Source organism: Lontra canadensis, unplaced genomic scaffold, assembly GCF_010015895.1.
Source record: "Lontra canadensis isolate GAN:19392208 unplaced genomic scaffold, GSC_riverotter_1.0 scaffold3, whole genome shotgun sequence".
NCBI classification, from domain to species: domain Eukaryota; kingdom Metazoa; phylum Chordata; class Mammalia; order Carnivora; family Mustelidae; genus Lontra; species Lontra canadensis.
In genome coordinates this window covers 22,373,480-22,393,859 of record NW_022630997.1, presented here as the reverse complement: position 1 = coordinate 22,393,859, position 20,380 = coordinate 22,373,480, and the positions used below count along the sequence as shown (strand labels likewise).

The 20,380-nt window shown below is 37.1% G+C and overlaps 1 protein-coding gene across 10 annotated transcripts in view; it reads left to right on the top strand.

The window, feature by feature from the left end:
• The window catches only part of TBC1D12 (TBC1 domain family member 12), a 100,815-nt gene that overhangs the window by 28,280 nt on the left and 52,155 nt on the right, over positions 1-20,380 (top strand). For 2 of the 10 annotated variants that reach the window (XM_032836053.1, XM_032836030.1), the window contains exons 2-3: positions 10,922-11,045; positions 14,801-14,837. The exons of 2 other annotated variants lie outside the window; for them this stretch is intronic. Coding sequence is in view for 4 of the 8 variants with exons in the window: in XM_032836030.1 (XP_032691921.1) it covers positions 10,922-11,045; positions 14,801-14,837 (161 nt within the window). In the remaining 4 variants the exon portion in view is untranslated. Of the gene's footprint in view, positions 1-10,921; positions 11,046-12,610; positions 12,670-14,800; positions 14,838-14,942; positions 14,984-18,012; positions 18,031-20,380 lie in introns of those variants that run through there. 6 more of the 10 variants (XM_032836001.1, XM_032836039.1, XM_032836047.1 and 3 more) reach the window with 5 other exon arrangements.

Below are 20,380 nucleotides of genomic sequence, written 5' to 3'. Positions count from 1 at the left end.
AGGAGGCCAGTGTGGTACTCCATCCCAGGACCCTGGGATCATGACCAGCCGAAGGTGGTCACTTAACAGACTGAACCACCCGGGCACCCCAGATTTGTGTCTTTTTACTTTCTTTTTCTATACTGCCCCTTGTAAACAAGTAGTTAATTTTAATGTTGTGATTTAATTGTTTAAAAAATGATAGTGCTTCTAGGTATTGTTTTTAGATGCTTCACTGCTATGAACTTACTTAAAAATTCTCTTGTATTTCTTTCTAAAGCTGTGGAAGTTTACTATTCAGATCTAACTATTTAATCCACTGGGAACTGACTGTTACATATGGTAGGGATCCAGTTTCATTTCCCCTGCATTGATAGCCAAAGGTCCCAGCATCATTTTTTTTTATACTTAAAAAAAAAAAAAAGTTAGATCCGTGCCCATTGTGGAGCCCAATGCAGGGCTCAAACTCAAGACCTGAGATCAAAACCTGAGCTGAGTTCAAGAGTTGGACATTCAACCAACTGAGAGACCCAGGAGCCCCCTAGCGTCACTTTTTTAATGATCTGTCTGTTGTCATTGATTGCAGTGCCACCTCTGTTTCCATTTATGCTTTTGTGTGTTTCTAAGTTGTGCATTGTTTTTCTGATGATCAATTTTTTCATCCCTGGGCCATTACCATGCTGTTTTAAAAACAGTGGTTTTGGGGGCGCCTGGGTGGCTCCGTTGGTTAAGCATTTGACTTCAGCTTGGGTTATGATCTCCAGGGCCTGGTATCCGGCTCAGTTTTGGGTTCTGTGCTCTGAGGGGAGCCTACTTCTTCTCCCGCTGCCTCTCCGCCTGGTAGTGCTCTCTCTCTCTCAAATAAATAAAATCCTAAAAAAAAACCACAAAAACACAAAAAAACTGGTTGTAGTAAATTTGGTAATCTTTGGTAGGGGGACTCAGCTTTACTTTTTTTTTCTTTAAAATATTTTATTTATTTGACAGACGGAGATCACAAGTAGGCAGAGAGGCAGGCAGAGAGAGAGAAGGGGAAGCAGACTCCCTGCTGAGCAGAGAGCTTGATGTGGGGCTCTATCCCAGGACCCTGAGATCATGACCTGAGCTGAAGGCAGAGGCTTAACCCACTGAGCCACCCAAGCTCCCCTTTACCTTCCCCCCGCCCCCTTAAAGTGTTTTGGCTATTTTTAGTCCACTCTTCAGTATAAATTTTAAAGTTTTTTCAAGATCTTCAAAAACCTTGTTTAGGGGCGCCTGGGTGGCTCAGTCAGTTAGTGTCTGCCTTCCGCTCAGGTCATGAACCCAAGGCTCTGGGTTTGAGCCCCATGTTGAGTTCCTTGCTCAGTGGGGAGTCTGCTTCTCTCTCTCCCTCTCCCTCTGCCCCTCCCCTGCTTGTGCTGTCTCTTTCACATAAATAAAATCTTAAGAAAAAAAAAAAAAAACCTTGTTGAGCTTATGATTGGAGTTGTGCAGAATCTTTAGATGAATTTGGGAAGAACTGATTTTTTTTAAAAGATTTTATTTATTTATTTGAGAGGGAGAGAATGAGGGAGAGAGAGAGAGAACAAGAGGGGGAAAGTCAGAGGGAGAAGCAGACTCCCTGCCAAGCAGGGAGCCCAATGTGGGACTCGATCCGGGGACTCCAGGACCATGACCTGAGCTGAAGGCAGTCGCTTAACCAACTGAGCCACCCACTTGCCCAGAACTGATATTTTTATGGTAGTGTCCTTTCTAAAAATAATAAGCTGTCTTTTTATTTAATTAGGTTTTCTTTAATATGTTTCAGGATAATTGTATCCATTCCCCATAAGGGTCTTATAAAACTTTGGTTAGATTTATTTCTAGGTACTTTTTGAAGATTTATTTAAGTAGTTTTTACACCCCAACCGAGGCTCAGACTTAGAATCTTGAGATCAGGAGTCAAAAGATCTTCCAACTGAGCCAGCCAGGTGCCCCTAAGTACCTTATATTTTGTTGATACTGATATTGATTTCAACTTTTTTATTTCTAGCCGTTATTGATAGATAGAAAGTCAAAACTGGGTCTTGTTTTTTGATCTTATAGGTAACCACTTGCTGAACTCTTTATTTCTGGTAATTTGATGGTATATTATGGAGGTTTTTTTTTAAAGATTTTATTTATTTATTTGACAGATCACAAAGAGGCAGAGGGGCAGGCAGAGAGAGAGGGGGGAAGCAGGCTCCCTGCTGAGCAGAGAGCCCGATGTGGGGCTCGATCCCAGGACCCTGGGATCATGACCTAAGCCGAAGGCAGAGGCTTTAACCCACTGAACCACCCAGGTGCCCCTATTACGGAGTTTTTAAATACATATTTTCATATTGTCCATGCATAATGGCTTTTGTTCTTCCTTTCTAATCCTTCTGCCTTTTATTTCTCTTTCTTACCTGATTGCACCAAGACCTTCAGTACAAAGTTGAATAGAAGTGACAATAGTGGCATCCTTGTCTTGTTCCTGATTTTAAAAGACTATGTTTCTGACATTTTATTAAGAACGACATTTACTGGGGCAGCTGGGTGGCTCAGTTAGTGTCCAACTCTTGCTTTCAGCTCAGGTCATGATCTCAGGGCTGTGGCATTGAGCCCTGTGTCAGGCTGTATGCTCAGTGGGGAGTCTGCTTGAGATTCTCTCGCTCTCCCTCTGCTCCTCTCTCTCTCTATCTCTCAAATAAATAAATAAATCTTTAAAAAAATGACATTTACTGTAGGTTTTTGGTAGGTGTCCTTAAGGAAGTTCTCTTTGAGTCATCTTTTGTAGTTTCTATCCTGAGTGGAATATTTTTCATTATCTTTTTTTCAGCATTGAGATTATCATAGTTTTTTTTTCATTACTGTATTGAATAACATTTAAGATCTTATAATGTTTGACTACCTTTGCATTCCTGAGACAACTCTAACCCAGTCATGATGTATTCATCTATCTTTACAGATTATATTTAGTTTGCTAATATTTAGTATATTTCTTCTGTGTTCATAAGTTAGGTTGGTCTGTAATTTTACTCTCTTAAGATGTTTATGCCCAGTTTTGTTACTGAGTTCATATTGGCCTTACAGATATGATTAAGGATTATAGAATAGTTTATACAATATTGGTGCAATCTGTATCTCGAAAAATTTGGTAGAACTCTCATGTAAAACTAACATGCCATGGGGCGGCTGGGTATCTCAGTCATTAAGCATCTGCCTTTGGCTCAGGTCATGATTCTAGGGTCCTGAAATCGAGCCCTGCATCAGGCTCCACGCTCAGCAGGAAGCCTGCTTGTTCCTCTCCCTCTGCCTGCTGCTCCCCCTTCTTGTGCTCACTCTCTCTCTGTCAAATAAATAAATAAGATCTTAAAAAGAAACAAAACTAATATGCCTTTCTGGGGGGAGAAATTTTAACTCTTATTTCAGTTTTTAAAATGATTTTTGGACTATTGATATTTTATATTTCTTACAAGTCTGTTTTGATAAATTGTATTTTTACAAGTTCTGTCCATTTTGAGAAATATCCTTTTTTTTTAAGGTTTATTATTTATTTATTTGACAGAGAGAGCACACACACAAGGAGGCAGAACAGGCAGAGGCAGAGGGAGAGGGAGAAGCAGGCTTGGCACCCTGGTGAGCAGAGAACCCGACCTGGAGCTAGATCCCAGGACCCTGAGATCATGACCTGAGCCAAAGGCAGATTCTTAACCCACTGAGACACTCAGACGCCCCTTGAGAAGTACTCTAAATTATTGGCTTGGAGTTGTTTATAAATTCTCTTCCCTTTAAAAGTTTTGTTTCATCTGATTTTATGTTCTCTTTACAACTAATTTATTTATTTCTATTTTTTGCATAAATCCCACTGGAAGTTTTATCTATTTTACTAAACTTGATGAAAGACCAACTTTTGGCAGTGTCAGCCTTCTATATTTGATTGTTAGTTTAAATAATCTCTTTTAATTATCAGCTTAATTGAGGTATAGTTAACATCCTATAAAAGTCATCCATTTTAAAAGCATAATTCAATGATATTAAATTTATTTAGCTGTACAGCCATTACTGAAATCTAGTTGCAGAGCATTTCTGCCACACCATAGATCATTCGTACCCATTTATAGTCAATAGTTAATTCCACCCCCAGGAGTAGCCTTTTTGTACAGTTCATATAAACGGAATTACACATGTGGTCTTACACATCTGACTTCTTTCATTGGGCATATTTTGAGTTCATCCATGTTGTAGCATATATCAATCGCCTCATTCCTTTTTAGTGCTGAATAGGATTTCATTGCATGAATATATATTTTATTTATACATTCAGTAGTTGCTGGATATTTAGCTTGTCTTTATATTTTGGCTATTATGAATAATACTGCCATATGAACAGGGGTGCCTGGGTGGCTAAGTGGGTTAAACCTCTTCCTTCGGCTCAGGTCATGATCTTAGGGTCCTGGGATCAAGCCCCACATTGGGCGCTCTGCTCAGCGGGGAGCCTGCTTCCCCCTCCATCTCTGCCTGCCTCTCTGCCTGCTTGTGATATCTCTCTGTCAAATAAATAAACAAAATCTTAAAAAAAAATACTGCTATGAACATTTCTGTTTAAGCCTTCATGTAGACCTATGTTTTCATTTCTCTTGGGTAAACATCTAGAAGTGGAATTGTTGGGTTGTATGGTTACTTTATGTTTTACTTATAAAAGAAACTGCCAAATTAGTAGGTGGCTGTACCACCTAACATTCCTACCAGCAATGTTTTCCAAGCTGTTTCACCATTTTACATGCCCACTGTTCCATGTTTTCCACATCGGTGCAAACTTGTTATTTTGTTGTTGTTTTATAAATAATAGTCATCCTTAGTGGGTGTGTTTGGTACCTAATTGTCATTTATGATTTGCTTTTTCCTAACACTAGACTATGAACAGTCGTTTATGGTATTCCCATATACTCCTTTTTATTGGTAATAATGTCCCTCTTTTATTTCTGCTTTTAGTGATTTGAATCTTCTCTTTTTTTTCTTAGTCATATAGCTAAATGTTTGTCAATTTTGTTGATCTTCTTTAAATAACCAGCTTTTAAATTTTTTTCTCTATTTTTCTATTCTTTAGTTCATTCGTACCCACTCTAATTTTTTTTCTTTCTTTCCTTATGCCAGCTTTAGGTTTACTTCTCTCTCTCTCTCTTTTTTTTTTTTTTTTTTAAGATTATTTACTTGTTTATTTGAGAGAGAGAGCCTGAGAAGGGAGAAAGTCATAGGGAGATGGAGACTCCCCATGGAGCTGGGAGCCTAATGTGGGACTCGATCCTGGTACTCTGGGATCATGACCTGAGCCGAAGACATTAACTTAACCAACTGAGCCACTCAGGCACCCTACTTTGCTCTTTTTCTGGTTTCTTCATGTGTGCCATTAAGTAATTGATAAGAGATGGTTCATTTTTAACGGTTACAACTATGAATTTCCCCCTTAGCTGTATCTCATAAGTTTTGGTATGTTGTGTTTGTTTAAATTCATCTCAGGGTGTTTTCTTTTCTTTTCTTTTTTACCCCCCCCCGAAGGTGTTTTCTAAGTAACCTTGTGATTTTTTTTTTCTTTGACCAACTGGTCATTTAAGACTATTTTGTTTAATTTCCGCATATTAGTGAATTTTCCAATATTTTTCTGTTACTGAGTTCTAGTCTCATTTTACTGTGGTTGAAAAAGGTACTTTGCATGATTTCAATCTTTTTAAGCTTATCAAAACTTGTTTTGTGGGTTAACATGTAGTTCATTCTAGAAGATGTCCTCTGTGCCCTTGAGAATGTGTGTTTTTACTTTTGGGTTGAGTGTGCTATATATGTCTGTTAGGTCTAATTGACTTACAATGTTTTAGTGTTTTCCTTTTTGATCTGCTTGTTCTATGTATTAGAGTAGGCTGCTGATATCTCCAGTTATTATTGTAGAACTGTCTATTTCTCCCTTCAATATTGTCAATTTTATTTCACATATTTTAGGGCTCTTGTTGTTAGGTGCATATATGTTTTAAAATGGTTATATCCTCTACTGGATTAAGTTTTTTTCGACATATAATGTTGTCTTTGTGTCTTGTAACCTTCTTTGACTTAATGACTACTTTGCCTGACAATAGTGCAGACACTCCAGGTCTCTTTTGGTTTTTATGTATTTTCGAAATAATTTTCCATTCTCTTTTTTTCAACTTCTTTGTATCTTTTTATCTAAAGTAAGCCTCTTGGGGCACCTGGGTGTTAGACACTTAGACGTAAGTGTCCAACTCTTGATATCAGCTTAGGTCATGATCTCAGGGTTGTGAAATCGAGCCCCTCATAGTGCCGCATACTGGGCATGAAGCCTGTTTAAGATCCTCTCTCTCCCTCTTTTCCTTCTCCTCCCTGCCCCCGCTCTCTCTTTCCCTCTCTAAAAAAATAAATACAATGAGTCTCTTATTGTCAGCTATACTTTGATAAAAAAAAATAGAATCTCTTGAAGACAGCATATAGACAGTTTTTGATTCAGTCTGCCAATATCTCTTGTGTAGAGAGTTTAATCGATTTATATTTAAACCAATTGTTGGTGAGGAAGGATTTACTTCTCCTATTCAGCTATTAGTTTTCAGTATGTCTTTTATGATTTTTGTTCACCAGTTCCTCCATTACCACTTTAGTATTTAGTTGAATGTTTGTAGTGGATCATTTTGATTCCCTTCTTTCCTTTTCTGCATATTTTTAAGCTGTTAGCGATAACTTCAAGGATTACAAGTAACATCTTAAACTTACAGCAACCTATTTTGAATAATACCAAGTCAGTTTCATTAGTATACACATTGCTACACATCTCTGTCCCTCCTACTCTATATTGTTATTGTCAGAAATTACATGTTTATACATTGTGTGTCCGTTAACATGTATTTATAAATAATTGTTTTATACATTGCCTTTTGAATTATATAGGAAAAAAAGGTTACAAACCAAAAGTGCAATAATACTGGCTTTGACGTTTACCTATGTAGTTAATTTTACTGTTGTTATTTATTTCTTCTCATGGCTTTGAGTTACTCTTCAGTTACTTCTCATTTCAGCCTGAGGAGCTCCCTTTAGCATTTCTTGTAGCTCAGGTCTGTTGGTAATGAACTCCATCAACTTTTTTCTAGAAATGTCTTCATTTCTCTTTCATTCTTGAATGATAGATTTGCCACATATTGAACTTTTAGTTTTTTTTCTTTTAGACCTTTAAATAATGTTATCCTGCTACCTTCTGGCCCCCATGATTTCTGATGAAAGATCATTTGTTAATCTTGTTTGTGGTGTTTGCTTCTCTGTTTTCTAAATTTTCCTTATCCTTTGTTTTTTTTTTTTTTTTCTTAAAGGTTTTATTTACTTAATTTGTCAGAGAAAGAGAGCACACTAGCAGGGGGAGCGGCAGGGAGAGGGAGAAACAGTTTCCCTACTGAGCAAGGAACCATGTATGGGACTTGATTCCAGGACTCTGGCATCATGACCTAAGTGAAGGCAGACACTTAACCCACTGAGCCGCCCTGGTGTCCCCAAATAAAATCATTTAAAAAAATTTTTTTTTCATTTTAGTTATGCTAGTTTTCAGCCCTAGAATTTGCTTGGCTCCTTTTTGTAATACTTTTCCCTTACCGATATTCTTATTTTGTTCATGCATTCTCCACTCCCCATTTCTTTGTCCGTGGTTTCCTTTAGTTTATTTAGGTATATTTGAGACAGTTAATTTAACATCTTTGAGTAGTAGTTCCACTGTCTGAACTTCCTCAGGGATGTTTTTGTCAAATCTTGTTCCTGTGAATGGTTCATACTTTGTTCTTTCTTTGTGTGTTTTTAAATTTTTTGTTGAGACATGGACATTCTGATTACTATGATGTGGCATTCTGTAAATCTGTTAACTCTTCAGTATTTGGTGATTTTTGCTTATTGAGTGCTAGAGTCATCCATTTGTGATGTTTCCAAACTATTTGGTGAAGTATATCATTCTTTTTGTGTGATGTCACAAGTTTTTGTTATTTCTGCAGTCAGCTGGTAGCCTGAAAAAGATTTTTTTCCTTAAACTTCTGGCTCAAAAAGAGACAAAAGAGTTTTTTGTTTTTTGTTTTTTTTAAGATTTTATTTATTTGTCAGAGAGAGCACAAGCAGAAGGGAGCCACAGGCAGAGAGAGAAGCAGGCTCCCAGCTAAGCAAGGAGCCTAATGCAGGACTTGATCCCAGGACCCCAGGATCATGACCTGAGCCAAAGGCAGATGCTTAACCAACTGAGCCACCCAGGCACCCAAGAGTTTTATCTTTTTTAATGTTCCAGTAGACACCACCAGTAGAAGCCATTGCTGCAAGATGACTGAACTGATACAGGTGTCTGTGCTGGTACCTCAGGTCACTGCCAGACCAACCAAAATTCATAACTCCAAATTTTAGAAAGACATGAACCCAGCTATCCTTCCTGATGCATCAACCACTTCAGAAACATGAGCTCCTAATCTCCACTTCTTTGGGAGGGAACGACTAAGGAATTGAGGGAAGGTGGTTTGTTTACACATGTTGTAGATTTAGGAAGGATCAGCAGCACCCTCTTCCTTCATGTACTTTCCTGTTTGTTACAAATGTTTGATAAGTTTCTAGAGTTCTGAAATGGTTGATTACAAGTGCTCTTTGCAGCTCAGTTTTTACTTTGGGGAAGGAACTGACATCTAGAGCTTAATAGTCTTCCATTTTGCATTAGTGATGCTTTTGAACTGCAAATTTGATTTAAATTTGTTTTAAATTTGATTAAGGCCAGTTTTTTTTTTTTAATTTTATTTATTTGTCAGGAAGAGAGAGTAAAAGCAGCGGGAATAGCAGGCAGAGGGAGAAGCAGGCTCCCCCCTGAGCAAGGAGCCCAGTGCGGAACTCGATCCCAGGACCCTGGGATCATCACCTGAGCCAGAGGCAGATGCCCAGCCGAGTCACCCACGTGTCCCTAAGGCCATTTTTCAATTTTTATTTTAGGGGGGCCTGGGTGACTCAGTCAGTTAAGCATCTGCCTTCAGCTCAGGTCAGGATACCAGGATCCCAGGATCGAGCCCCACGTCAGGCTCCTTGCTGAGCGTGATGTCTTCTTCTCCCTCTCCCTCTGTTCCTCCCCCTACGTGTGCACACATGCACTCTTTCTCTCAAATAAATAAAATATTATTAAAAATTAAAAATTTTTACTTTATAGATCATGACTTTGATGTCATATTCAGTAATTTTTTGCATAAACCATGGTGACAAAGATTTTTCTCCTGTGTTTAGCATGGCTGGATGGCAAACCTTTGGAGTATAGACAAGCCTTGTGGGGCTTATCGAGGGAATTGTTATTTCACTGCCAGCAGGAGGCCTTTGGGGTACTAGTTTCCATATCAGGAGGGGTGTAGAAGCTATCTCCAGGATGAGTTTGCCAGCGCTGCAAATTCGCTGAACGACTGCATGTCCTGGGCACGTGACTGAGTGGAGTTCTACTACCTACTTGGCAGCTGCTGAAAACCACAGGAGAGTTCCTTTCTCCTTCGGTGTCTTTTTCAGTGCCCTCTGTTAAGAAAATTTAACAGTTTCATGTTCATTTTGAAGGAGAAATGATCATAGAAATTCTATTATTACACACAAGATATCAAATACTATTTAAATTAATAGGCCATCGTTTGAAGCTTGAAATTGTATGTTGTAAATATACCAGTCCTCAGTATAATCATTATTAAAAACCTCCAACCTAGAGATCTTAATAAGTAGAGAATTGAGTCACTATATATAATCTCTGAGATGAAACTTCTAGAGTATCCTAAGTAGAACTTACATTGTCATCAGTTCACTTCCATTGCACACCCAAGGAAATGGGAGTGTCCCTTTGATGTATTACAAATTAGCCCACATTCTTTTGTAGGAGTCCATTGATGCCTTCCTAAACTCAAAGAATGGCTTTAATATTATGCTTTAAAAACATAACTCCTTTTTATCACAATAATGTACTTTTAAGAACAGATACATGATATTTTGAATGTAGTTAAACCAAGTTATTTAGGACTTCAAATAATTTGTAATGATGTGCAAATTAAAAATTTTCATAATAATCACATATCATAGCTTATAAGAAGGGTTCCTATTTGGTTGGATTCATCCGGACTTTTCTGAGAGTGCGTTGATCATGCTTTATTGGTGGATATATATTCTGAGTATCATTCCTGCTTCTATCTGCTATAGATACTTAATTTGGTTGGTAAGGGTCTAGAGATAAAGTAAAATCATTGATCCTTGGGGCACCTGGGTGGTTTGATCAGTTAAGCAACTGGTTTCAACTAAAGTTATGATCCTAGGGTCCTGGTTGGAGCCCTGTGTTGGGCTCCCTGCTCAGCGGGGAGTCTGCTTCTCTGACCCTCTGACCCTCTGACCCTCCCCCTTGCTTGTGTTCTCATGTGCTTTCTATCTCTCTCTCCCTCTTTCAAATGAATAAACAGTCTTTAAAAAAAAATCTTTGATCATTGTGCAGGTTTCCTTTAGATTTGTGAGAAATACTTTTTTTTCCTTTTTTTAAAAAAATATTTTAAAGATTTATTTATTTATTTTAGAGAGAGAGCAAGAGCAGGAGGAATAGAGGGAGAGGGAGAGAGAATCCCAAGTAGAGTTCACACTGAGCGTGGAGCCCGATGTGGGGCTTGACCATGACCCCTGAGATTAGGACCTGAGGTGAAACCAAGAGTCAGATGCTCAACTGATTGAGTCACCCAGGTGTCCCAAAAGATACTTTCTTCCCAGGCTATTTATTGACCTCAGAGTTGTGAGTTAAAGTCTTGTGTTGGGTGTAGAAAGTACTTAAAAATTAAAAAGATAGAATTTAATTTAAAATATTTGTATTTGTCTTGGGTACAAACATACTTTAAAAATTATTAAATAGTGTTCTGGTTACCAAAAACACAATTCATGTAACTTTTCTGTGTTTCAGAAACCTTTTTCCAAAAAGGACAAAGGAACTCAAATCAGTTGTCCATAGTGCTCCTGGCTGGAAATTGTTTGGTAAAGTCCCTCCCAGAGAGAATCTTCAGAAAACTTCTAAAATCATTCAACAGGTAAGTATTAATATAGCCACATGGTTTGTCTTAGCTTTTCAAATATTTTTTTCTTGATAATGAATCATATTCCACTTTCATTTGTCCTTTTTCTATATATAAAATTTGAGGATTATTAGATACTTATAGTAACCTTAAATTTTTTTTTAAAAACACACACATATTTTCAATTATCATTTATGGTTGTGAAAATTCTTCTCTAAAGTAATGGAACATTGAATTTTTTTCCTGGTTACTCCTTGAAGAGCTTTTTGGTTTTTTTGTTTTTCTTCTTAGCTAAGCAGTCTTACCACGTACATTGACTTGTAATTGAATATGGTAGTGTTTGCCAGTGGCACAGATTTTATGGATGCAAGGAGTTACCAATCGGTGAAACAGTAGAAAGCAAAAACTGAGTAAATTTTGAGGTTGAACACCTTCTTTGGTCACTTTTCTAGTGTTCTACCTTAACCAAGGACTTTGTGAAATAGGTGGATGTATAATCTGTTTCTAGTAATTTTGGAATCAGTTCTTCTAATATCTGTATCAATGTCCATATTCTGAAGCTCTTAAGAATTTCAGATCTTGACTCCTAAAATTGGGCTCCATCAGTACCAGGAGATCGGTGAGACTGGATGAGTTTGCAGGCATTTCTAAGTTCTGAGAAATTGTTTCTCAGAAGGAGGAGATATGTATGTAATACATTTTCTATTTCTCTCCTTCCCAATTGTAGTTTTTCAGATTCAACGCAATCATTATGTATAAAAATAATCACATTAAGACAATAATCACCATTCCAATTAGAGAAAACATCTTCCATTAAGGATTTAATAGTATTCCTTTTATTGCTTAAAGAAAAACTCATTTCCCAGGTAATACAAGAAAATTTATAAATCTTTAAAAACATATATTTTAGTTAATTTTATTTACAATTAAAACACTGACTAGTTTATATAGCTGCTGGGACTTGAAACTGCAGTGTTGTGTTTTCCAACCTGTGGGCCTGGGTACTCGATGTGCTGCAGCCTACACACAGGGGAACAGAGGCTGCCTCAGTGATACTAATGTCTGGTGGATACAGTGCAGACTGTTAGCTTGAGATTATACACAGTTTTAACATTAAGTGACACTGTTTTTTTCCTGTGGCATCATATCTTTGTTAATCTGGTTTTCTGAGGTTTCTGTGATGAAAATCAGATACTGTGCAAAGATCAGTGTTCAATGGGAAATGAGCGTGATCGTGTCCAATCTGATTTCGAGATTTGTGAAATTATACAGTGCACGATAAGCATATATGCCTAATTAGTAATTGTGGTTATTTAAGAATGAAAACCTTTTCCCCTTCAATTTATGTGTATTATTTTTTTCCAATGACTACTAAGTGTTAGGGTTTAAATCCTTATTAAATTGTTGGGCAAAACTACTTATTAAACAATACTTTGGTATTTCTACTGGTTTAGGGGGAGCCATGGAAAAATTAATGGTACGCCAAGAGCACTGTTCACCAAAAAAGTTTGGGAATTTTTGCTATCTCAACATCTTAATTTTAACTTTGGTAAAGTCTGAAAGTAACTTCTCTTGTCTAGAGTTTTCCAGAAGACCAAGTTCGCCCTCTAGAGGCAAAACAGTGGTCTTGCTATTGAAGGTTTGTATTCTTTATGATAGTTTATGTTAAATATGCATGTGCATACTTTTATATTTTTATGTAAACTAACATTCTGTGACAGGCCTCTAAGTAAATTACCGATTGGATAATTATCTGTTTACTTATATGCTGTATGCTTTTAATTAGCTATTTTATTTTGGAAAGCTAAGAGGTCACATTCTCTCTTTTTCATATACATATATTGTGTGAAAATTTGGTGAGGGGTCAGGGAAAGAACAACTCTTATTTTCATGTGGGAAGAGGGAGTGGAGTTGCTCTCCTCTGTAGTCCTTTGTCTGGCCTTTTACAAATGCTGATAATCTCCTACCTGCTACTTTTATTTTTGAACTCTCCAGCGATGTGTAGGTACTAGTGTCTGTTTTGGTGCCTTTTCCATGGTTGTTTGTTTTCTGGGAGGTGTGGTAGATAGTGAAGTCTTTGTTCTTCTGATCCTTTCCACCCTCAAAATATGTATCTCCTCATGGATGGAACCTGTTTCTGCCTCTCCCTTTCTGCTGTCTTTTTCCCTGTTTCTGTGTATGTTTTCTCCTCCCCATTTGTCTGACTTTGCTCTGCTCTTCCCTACAGTTGTCATTTTCAAGGTGGGCATGATTTTCTTTTATTAGTAATAGCAAATTTATAACTTCATGTCTCTGTTCCCACTTGAAAACATGTTTTCACATCCCTGACTTTTAAGCTCTGTAAAACTGTTATGAATACGAAGTATGATTGAGATCTTTTGTCATGTACTCCTTTTAAATGAATACTGTATGTTTAGAGTCCGAAATAAAAAAGGAAGGTATTATCAGTAAAGACATGAAGAATGTTAGGGCCTATCTTTTATTCTTTCTTTCTTTTTCTTTTTTTTTAAGATTTAATTTATTTGAGAGGGAATGCACAAGTAGGGTGAGAGGAGGTGCGGGGAGGAGTAGAGGGAGAAGGAGAAGCAGACTGTACTGGGCTTGGAGCCTGATGCAGTGCTTGACCAGAGCGGAAGGCAGATGCTTAACCAACTGAGCCACCCAGGCACCCCAGGGCACATCTTTCATGTTTTAGGGCAAGGCCTTCTGCTATTCAGCCTGTAGAAAATGAAGGGATCTAGTAATTCCAGTGTAAAATTGCTTGAAAAAGTGAGGCAGTGCTAAAAATACAGAAGAAAGTACATTCTGCTGGGCTTTTCTAAGGTTTCCTTACTTGCTTTTTGAGTGGCAAAATAGATTTATTGAGAGATTAGAGGATGAGGAGTATTTCCTAAGATAATTTAAAAAAAATTTATATTTGACAGAGAGAGATCACAAGTAGGCAGACAGGCAGGCAGAGAGAGAGTGAGGAAACAGGCTCCCTGCCAAGCAGAGAGCCCGATGCAGGGCTCGATCCCAGGACCCTGAGACCATGACCAGAGCCGAAGGCTGAGGTTTTAACCCACTGAGCCACCCAGGCACCCCTCATAAGATAATTTTTTAAAGCAGAAAGCAGATATTTAGAAAGGAGTTGATATATTCTTAAGTATGAATATATTATTGGGCCAGAATTTTCTTTTTAGTGGAAAGACATCTATAAGATTATAAAGTAACTATATAGAAAAATAAGGTTTTATTTTTAAATGTTTTTCTTTCTTAATTATTAATTACACAATTAACACATGATTACATTCTCTATAAAATGTAAAACATTATAGGAAGGTATGTCTCATTTCACTTTCACATTTTTGGGCCTTTTAAAATTCAATTTTTTGTGTGGAAGCACATATAATTATGTATGTATATTTGTACATATATGATATTATATATATATTTTGACTCATTTCAAGAACAGAATATCATTATATATATATAATTTTTTGTGTTATCTTTACATGTTTTGCATCCATAGCTTTTCAGAGATCTATGAAGTTCATAAGTGAAAGATATTTGTAGGTTAAATATTTTTTTAATTTTATTATAGTAAATTTTATTAAAGATCTGATCAGTTTAAGTGCTTTTAATGTTAACATAAAGCAACATAAAATCATTTTAGGGTAATAGCAAAGTCAAACTAACTCACGTTTGGCATTTAACTTGAATCACTTCCCAAATCACATGACTATTCATAATATTATTTTATGAGGATTATCACATGTGTTCTCTTGCAGGTGTGAAATTCCTGCTTGTGGCCTTTTGAACCAGTTGGTGAGCCATGTTAAAAGTTGCATCTATTAATAGTAAATAGTATTTCAGTTATATTGTAATTCGATTGACCTAAGTTTTTGGTTTTTCTAAATTAATTGGCCAAAGTTGGAATGTGGCTACATTGTCTTCTGACCTTTAGACTGCAAGTAAGAATGATTACAAATGAGCCATGTTACGTATAATTTTAACATGATTGCATACTAGATTGAATATACCCTATTTATGTCAAACTGACGGATCTTTTTTTGCTTGATACTGTTTTTATATTGACATCTTAAAATAAGAAAATGAGATTATAGTACTTAGATGACGTTTCCAGTTTTTCATCACTCATGTCTTTTTGTCTTTTTCTTTTTCTTTTTTTTTTTTTTAAAGATTTTATTTATTTATTTGACAGAGAGAGATCACAAGTAGGCAGAGAGGCAGGCAGAGAGAGAGGAGGAAGCAGGCTCCCCGCTGAGCAGAGAGCCCGATGTGGGGCTCAATCCCAGGACCCTGAGATCATGACCTAAACTGAAGGCAGAGGCTTTAACCTACTGAGCCACCCAGGCGCCCCACTCATGTCTTTTTCTGAGTGAACCTTCAGTTGAGAATTTGAAACACTTTCACATAACTTTTGATAGGTAAGGGAAAAAACTTTTAAGAGACTACCTGACTTCTTAATCTGAGCACTTGAAAATGTCTTAAAAATCTAAAAGAATAGGTCACTCTCCTCAGTTAAGCCATTTCTTTGAAATGTTTTACTGCAGAAACAATGACATGAAAAGGACTAGAATATGTGTACTTTGTGAGTAGTACTCAAATCTATAACATTGTGAAAGTGTAAGAGCTTAATATTCTGGTTAATAACTTGATTGGTATGTGCAGCATTAGAATATTTGAAAACAATTTGTTGGCTTTAATTATACCTTTGGTGTAAAATTTGAGCAGTACAAAAAGTACCCATTTCCTTATTTATGGTTAAATTGTGGAGGGGATGGACTGTGTCGGAATTTATTTTTGAAAAATCCTTAAAATTGTTACACCCTTGTGTGTTTGTTTTTTTCACCTTTGTTTACCTAGTGTAATGTCACCTTGAGAAGGAAGTCAGTAATTACCTTTCTGGCTGCATGTGTGTGCTTTATTTTATAATTAATGATAAATTATTGTCTTTCCCATGTATTATTAAATTGATTTCATAAAAGTTAATATATATGGTCTGAAGGTTGAGAGAGGAATTCATAATAGCTCAGCCAGCCTCTTCTTGGAGAGGAGAAAAGTGTAAGCCTTAAGAAAAAACTTACTTTGGTTAAAGAAAACTAAAAGAATAAAAGCAGTAAGTGCTCAGAAATTGAACTGGGTGGGATTTGGAGGAAAGTTTTTTGCTATCATCAGAGACAGAGACTTGGAAAAGGTTTGCTGTCTGAAAATATTGTCTACCTGTTATTTGATTCTATAAATACAGTTTATGTCAGAGTTTTATTAAAAGTTGTATTCATTCTGTCTTTATGTCAGACTTAAATATTATGTTAGGCATCAGATTAGACTGAACAAACAAAATTATGCTAATAACTTTACCAAAATGAAGTTTACTAAGGCTTTCCTGTTTGCCAAAGGGCGATTAAATGTTTTGCCCCAAGGTTTCATTAAGGTTGAGTTATGCAATGGATTTTATTTGGCCTACTACACAGATTCTGGGATAAAATTTAGAATCAGTAAAGGCATCATAATTGCCTTTATCCTCTCTACTCCAAGCCTGATGGTATCCCTGGCTCTTGGATCAAGTTGTGTTAAGAGAGCCCTTTATCTTGGGCAAGCATGGTCTTGAGGTGGTAGGTCTACATGGGGAGTTACTTCCATTTCTGACACATTATTCTGGCTGTCTGTAAACTATTCACAGCATATAGAAATATGATTGATGCAGGTTTAACATTAACTCCGTTAGAAGGGGTGTTCTCACTGTCTACTAGAACTCCAAATCAGTTTATGTGTCAGACTATTTTGGTTTTCATGTTGTCTTTGGAAGAGAAGCTCCTATTTTATTCTTTCCTCTTACCAGTTCTAGTATTTTACTTCTTTAAGAAGCTATTCAAAGTCTCTGGCCACCCCGCCTTTGAACCTGTAGAGATCTTTTCTCACATTTCCCTTCTAGGTACCTTCGTTCTAGTAGGTACCTTTAGCTACAGAGCCCAAAGCGTCAGAGTGTGGCAGAATACCATTCTGCTCCTACTTTACCATGGGACCTCATGTTAACAAACTCTAAGCCTTTTCTCTAGCCGAAACTGAAGGACAAAAATCTTTTTTTTTTTTTTAAGATTTTTATTTATTTAACACAGAGGGATCACAGAGGCAGAGAGGCAGGCAGAGAGAGACGGGGAAGCAGGTTCCCTGCTGAGCAGAGAGCCCATTGTGGGGATGTGGGGCTCAATCCCAGGACCTCGAGACCATGACCTGAACTGAAGGCAGAGTTTTAACCCTCTGAGCCACCCAGGTGCCCCAAAGGACAAAAATCTTGAACTGATTCTAGATTCTTCTCTGGCTTTTATTTCAATGAATGCATAATTCAGCATACATTGACTGTAATATATAATAGGTATGGTTCAGGTTCTTAGAATATAAATAAATAGGAGTCCTAGCCTTTGAATTATTCCAGTATAACTGAGGAGAGGCATAGCTTCATATATAATCTTAATGATTCTGAGTGCTATAGTAGAGTTGTGAACAAAGTATGAAGAGTAAATATGAAAGAATAGTTAATTCTGTTCAGGGATGACATATGAGTTGTGTTCTAATGTGTACTAACTGGTAGGAGTTTATGAGGTAGAAATGGGGGAAGCCATTCCAGAAAGAGGAAATTGAATGAGCAAGCAGGAATGCACAAGGCTTGTTTAATTAGTAGGCCAGTATATCAGTGATATAGGATAGATGGTGAAAGGTCATTAGTCACAAGATTAGAGGGCTGGGTTTTATCCAAAATACCTTTTTAAAAAAAGTCTCATTTTTATTTTTAAAATAAAATTTTTTTATTTTATTTGTTTGCCAGAGAGAGGGAGAGAACACACAGGGGGAGCAGCAGAGGGAGAAGCAGGCTCCCTGCTGAGCAAGGAGCCCAATGCAGGACTTGATCCCAGGACTCTGGGATCTTGACCTGAGCCAAAGGCAGACACTAACCAACTGAGCCACCCAGGCGTCCCCCAGAATACTTTTAAATAAAGTACTGAGACCTCAAATTCATATCTTAGAAATGAGACATCAAATTCTGGAGGCATTATAGAAGCTAAAAATGTGGGTTGGCAAATAAGGACATTAAGACTTATTGTAATAGCCCACAATTCTGGTTTCTAAATATAGTGGATTACTAATCCTACAGAATATGTTAAAAATACAGCCCCAGACATTGAGTTCCTATTATCAGATTTGTATTTTTCAATTCCTGTGTTTCTAGCTGGTTCTTTTTCAAATCTGCTATATCACTTTTTACAGTTTACAGTTCCCTGATGAAATTTCAAGCTTGGCCTTTTTCTCCCTTAACATAGTTAAGTATAGTTGTTTCATAGCCCCTGTCTGATAACTCCACTGTCTGCAAATTCTTTTTTTTTTTTTTTTTAAGATTTTCTTTATTTACTTAACAGACAGAGATCACAACTAGGTAGAGAGGCAGGCAGAGAGAGAGAGAGGAGGAAGCAGGCTCCCCGCGGAGCAGAGAGCCCAACAGGGGCCTCGATCCCAGGACCCTGGGATCATGACCCGAGCTGAAGGCATAGGCTTTAACCCACTGAGCCACCCAGCCACCCTGTGTCTGCAAATTCTATAGGTCTGTTTATACTGAAAATAATTTCTGCTAGTTTTTTTTTAAGATTTATTTATTTAATTTTTTTTTGAGAGAGAGAGAGACCGTGCAAGCAGAAATAAGGGCAGAGGCAAAGAGAGAGAGTATATCAAGCAGATTCCCTGGTGAGCGTAGAGTCCCACGTGAGACTTGATCTGATGACCCCAAGATCGTGGCCTGAGCCAAAATCAAGAGTTGGATGCCTATCTGACTGAGCGACCCAGGTGCCCCTCTGCTAGTTTTTGTTAGATGCTATTTTATCTCCGTGCATTCCTACTTACCTTTGCTGGGGTACTAGATAAAATATTTGGAATATCCATATCTAGAAAACAATTTGAAGGCTAAGATTATATCATCCTTTAGAGATTTTAATTTACGTCTCTCGGGTACCTGATGGTGCTAGCTGTCTAGTTTTTTCATCCATTAAAATGAAGCAAAGGTCAGATGCAATCTGTTTTGGCCATTTTTCTTATTAACTTGAAAACATTTTTTGATTGTTAAATCAACTTTTCATTCCTGGGATAAACTCCAGTTAGTCAAAGTTATTATCCATTTTGTATGTTGCTGGATTTGGTTTGCATATATATTTTCTTAATTGATAAACTTTTTTAGAGTAGTTTTGGATTCATAGCAAAATTGAGCAGAAAGTACAGAGAGTTTCTATATATACCTCCTGTCCCCACCCTAAATACAACCTCCCCCACTGACATCCTGTACCACCATATGATACATTTGTTACAATCCGTGAATCTACACTGAGACATCATAATTACCCAAAGTCCATAGTTTATATTAGGGTGTACTCTTGGTGTTGTATATTCTTAGAGTTTGGACAAATGTGTAATGACATTGTATCATATGGAATAATTTCACTTTATTTAATGAGTAAAACTACTATAAACATCCATAGGCAGCTTTGTTTTTTTTTAATGGATATAAATTTCCATTTCATTTGGGTAAATGCCAAGGATTCTGATTGTTGGATCATATGGTAAGGGTATGTTTAGTTTTGTAATAAACATCACATTATCTTCCAAACTGGGTATACCATTTTGTATTCCCATCAGCAGTGAATGAGAGCTCCTATTGCTCCACATCCTCATCAGCATTTGTTACTGTCAGTGTTTCAGATTTTGAGCATTCTAATAGGTACATAATAGTATCTTACTGTTGTTTTAACTTGCAGTTCCCTATTAACATATGAGGTGGAACATGTTATGTTTACTTGTTGTCTGTATATCTTCTTTAGTGAGATGTCTCTTGGGTTGTTCATTTCAAAACAGTAAGAACAGGGCACCTGGGTGGCTCAGTCAATTAAGTGTCCAACTCTTGATTTTGGCTCAAGTCATGATCTCAGAGTAGTGGAATTGAGTCTCATATCAGGCTCTGTGCTAAGCAGGGAGGGAGGCTGCTGGAGATTCTCTCCATCTCCACCTACCCCCCCCCCACCACTTGCTCGTTCATGCTCTCTCACTCTTTCTCTAAAAATAAGTAAATTATATACATAACAATAAGAACAGAACTTAGTAGGCTTTTACAAGGTTTTTGTATATTTTTTTTCTGACAGTTCATCAGATGTATCTTCTGCAAGTATTTCCGGCCAGTTTGTGGTTTGTCTTCTCATTTTCTTCCAGTATCTCTCACAGAGCAGAAGTTTTTCATTTAAATAAAGTTCTGCTTCTCAGTTATTTCTTTCATGGCTTGTTTTGGTATTACAGCAAAATAAAATCATTAC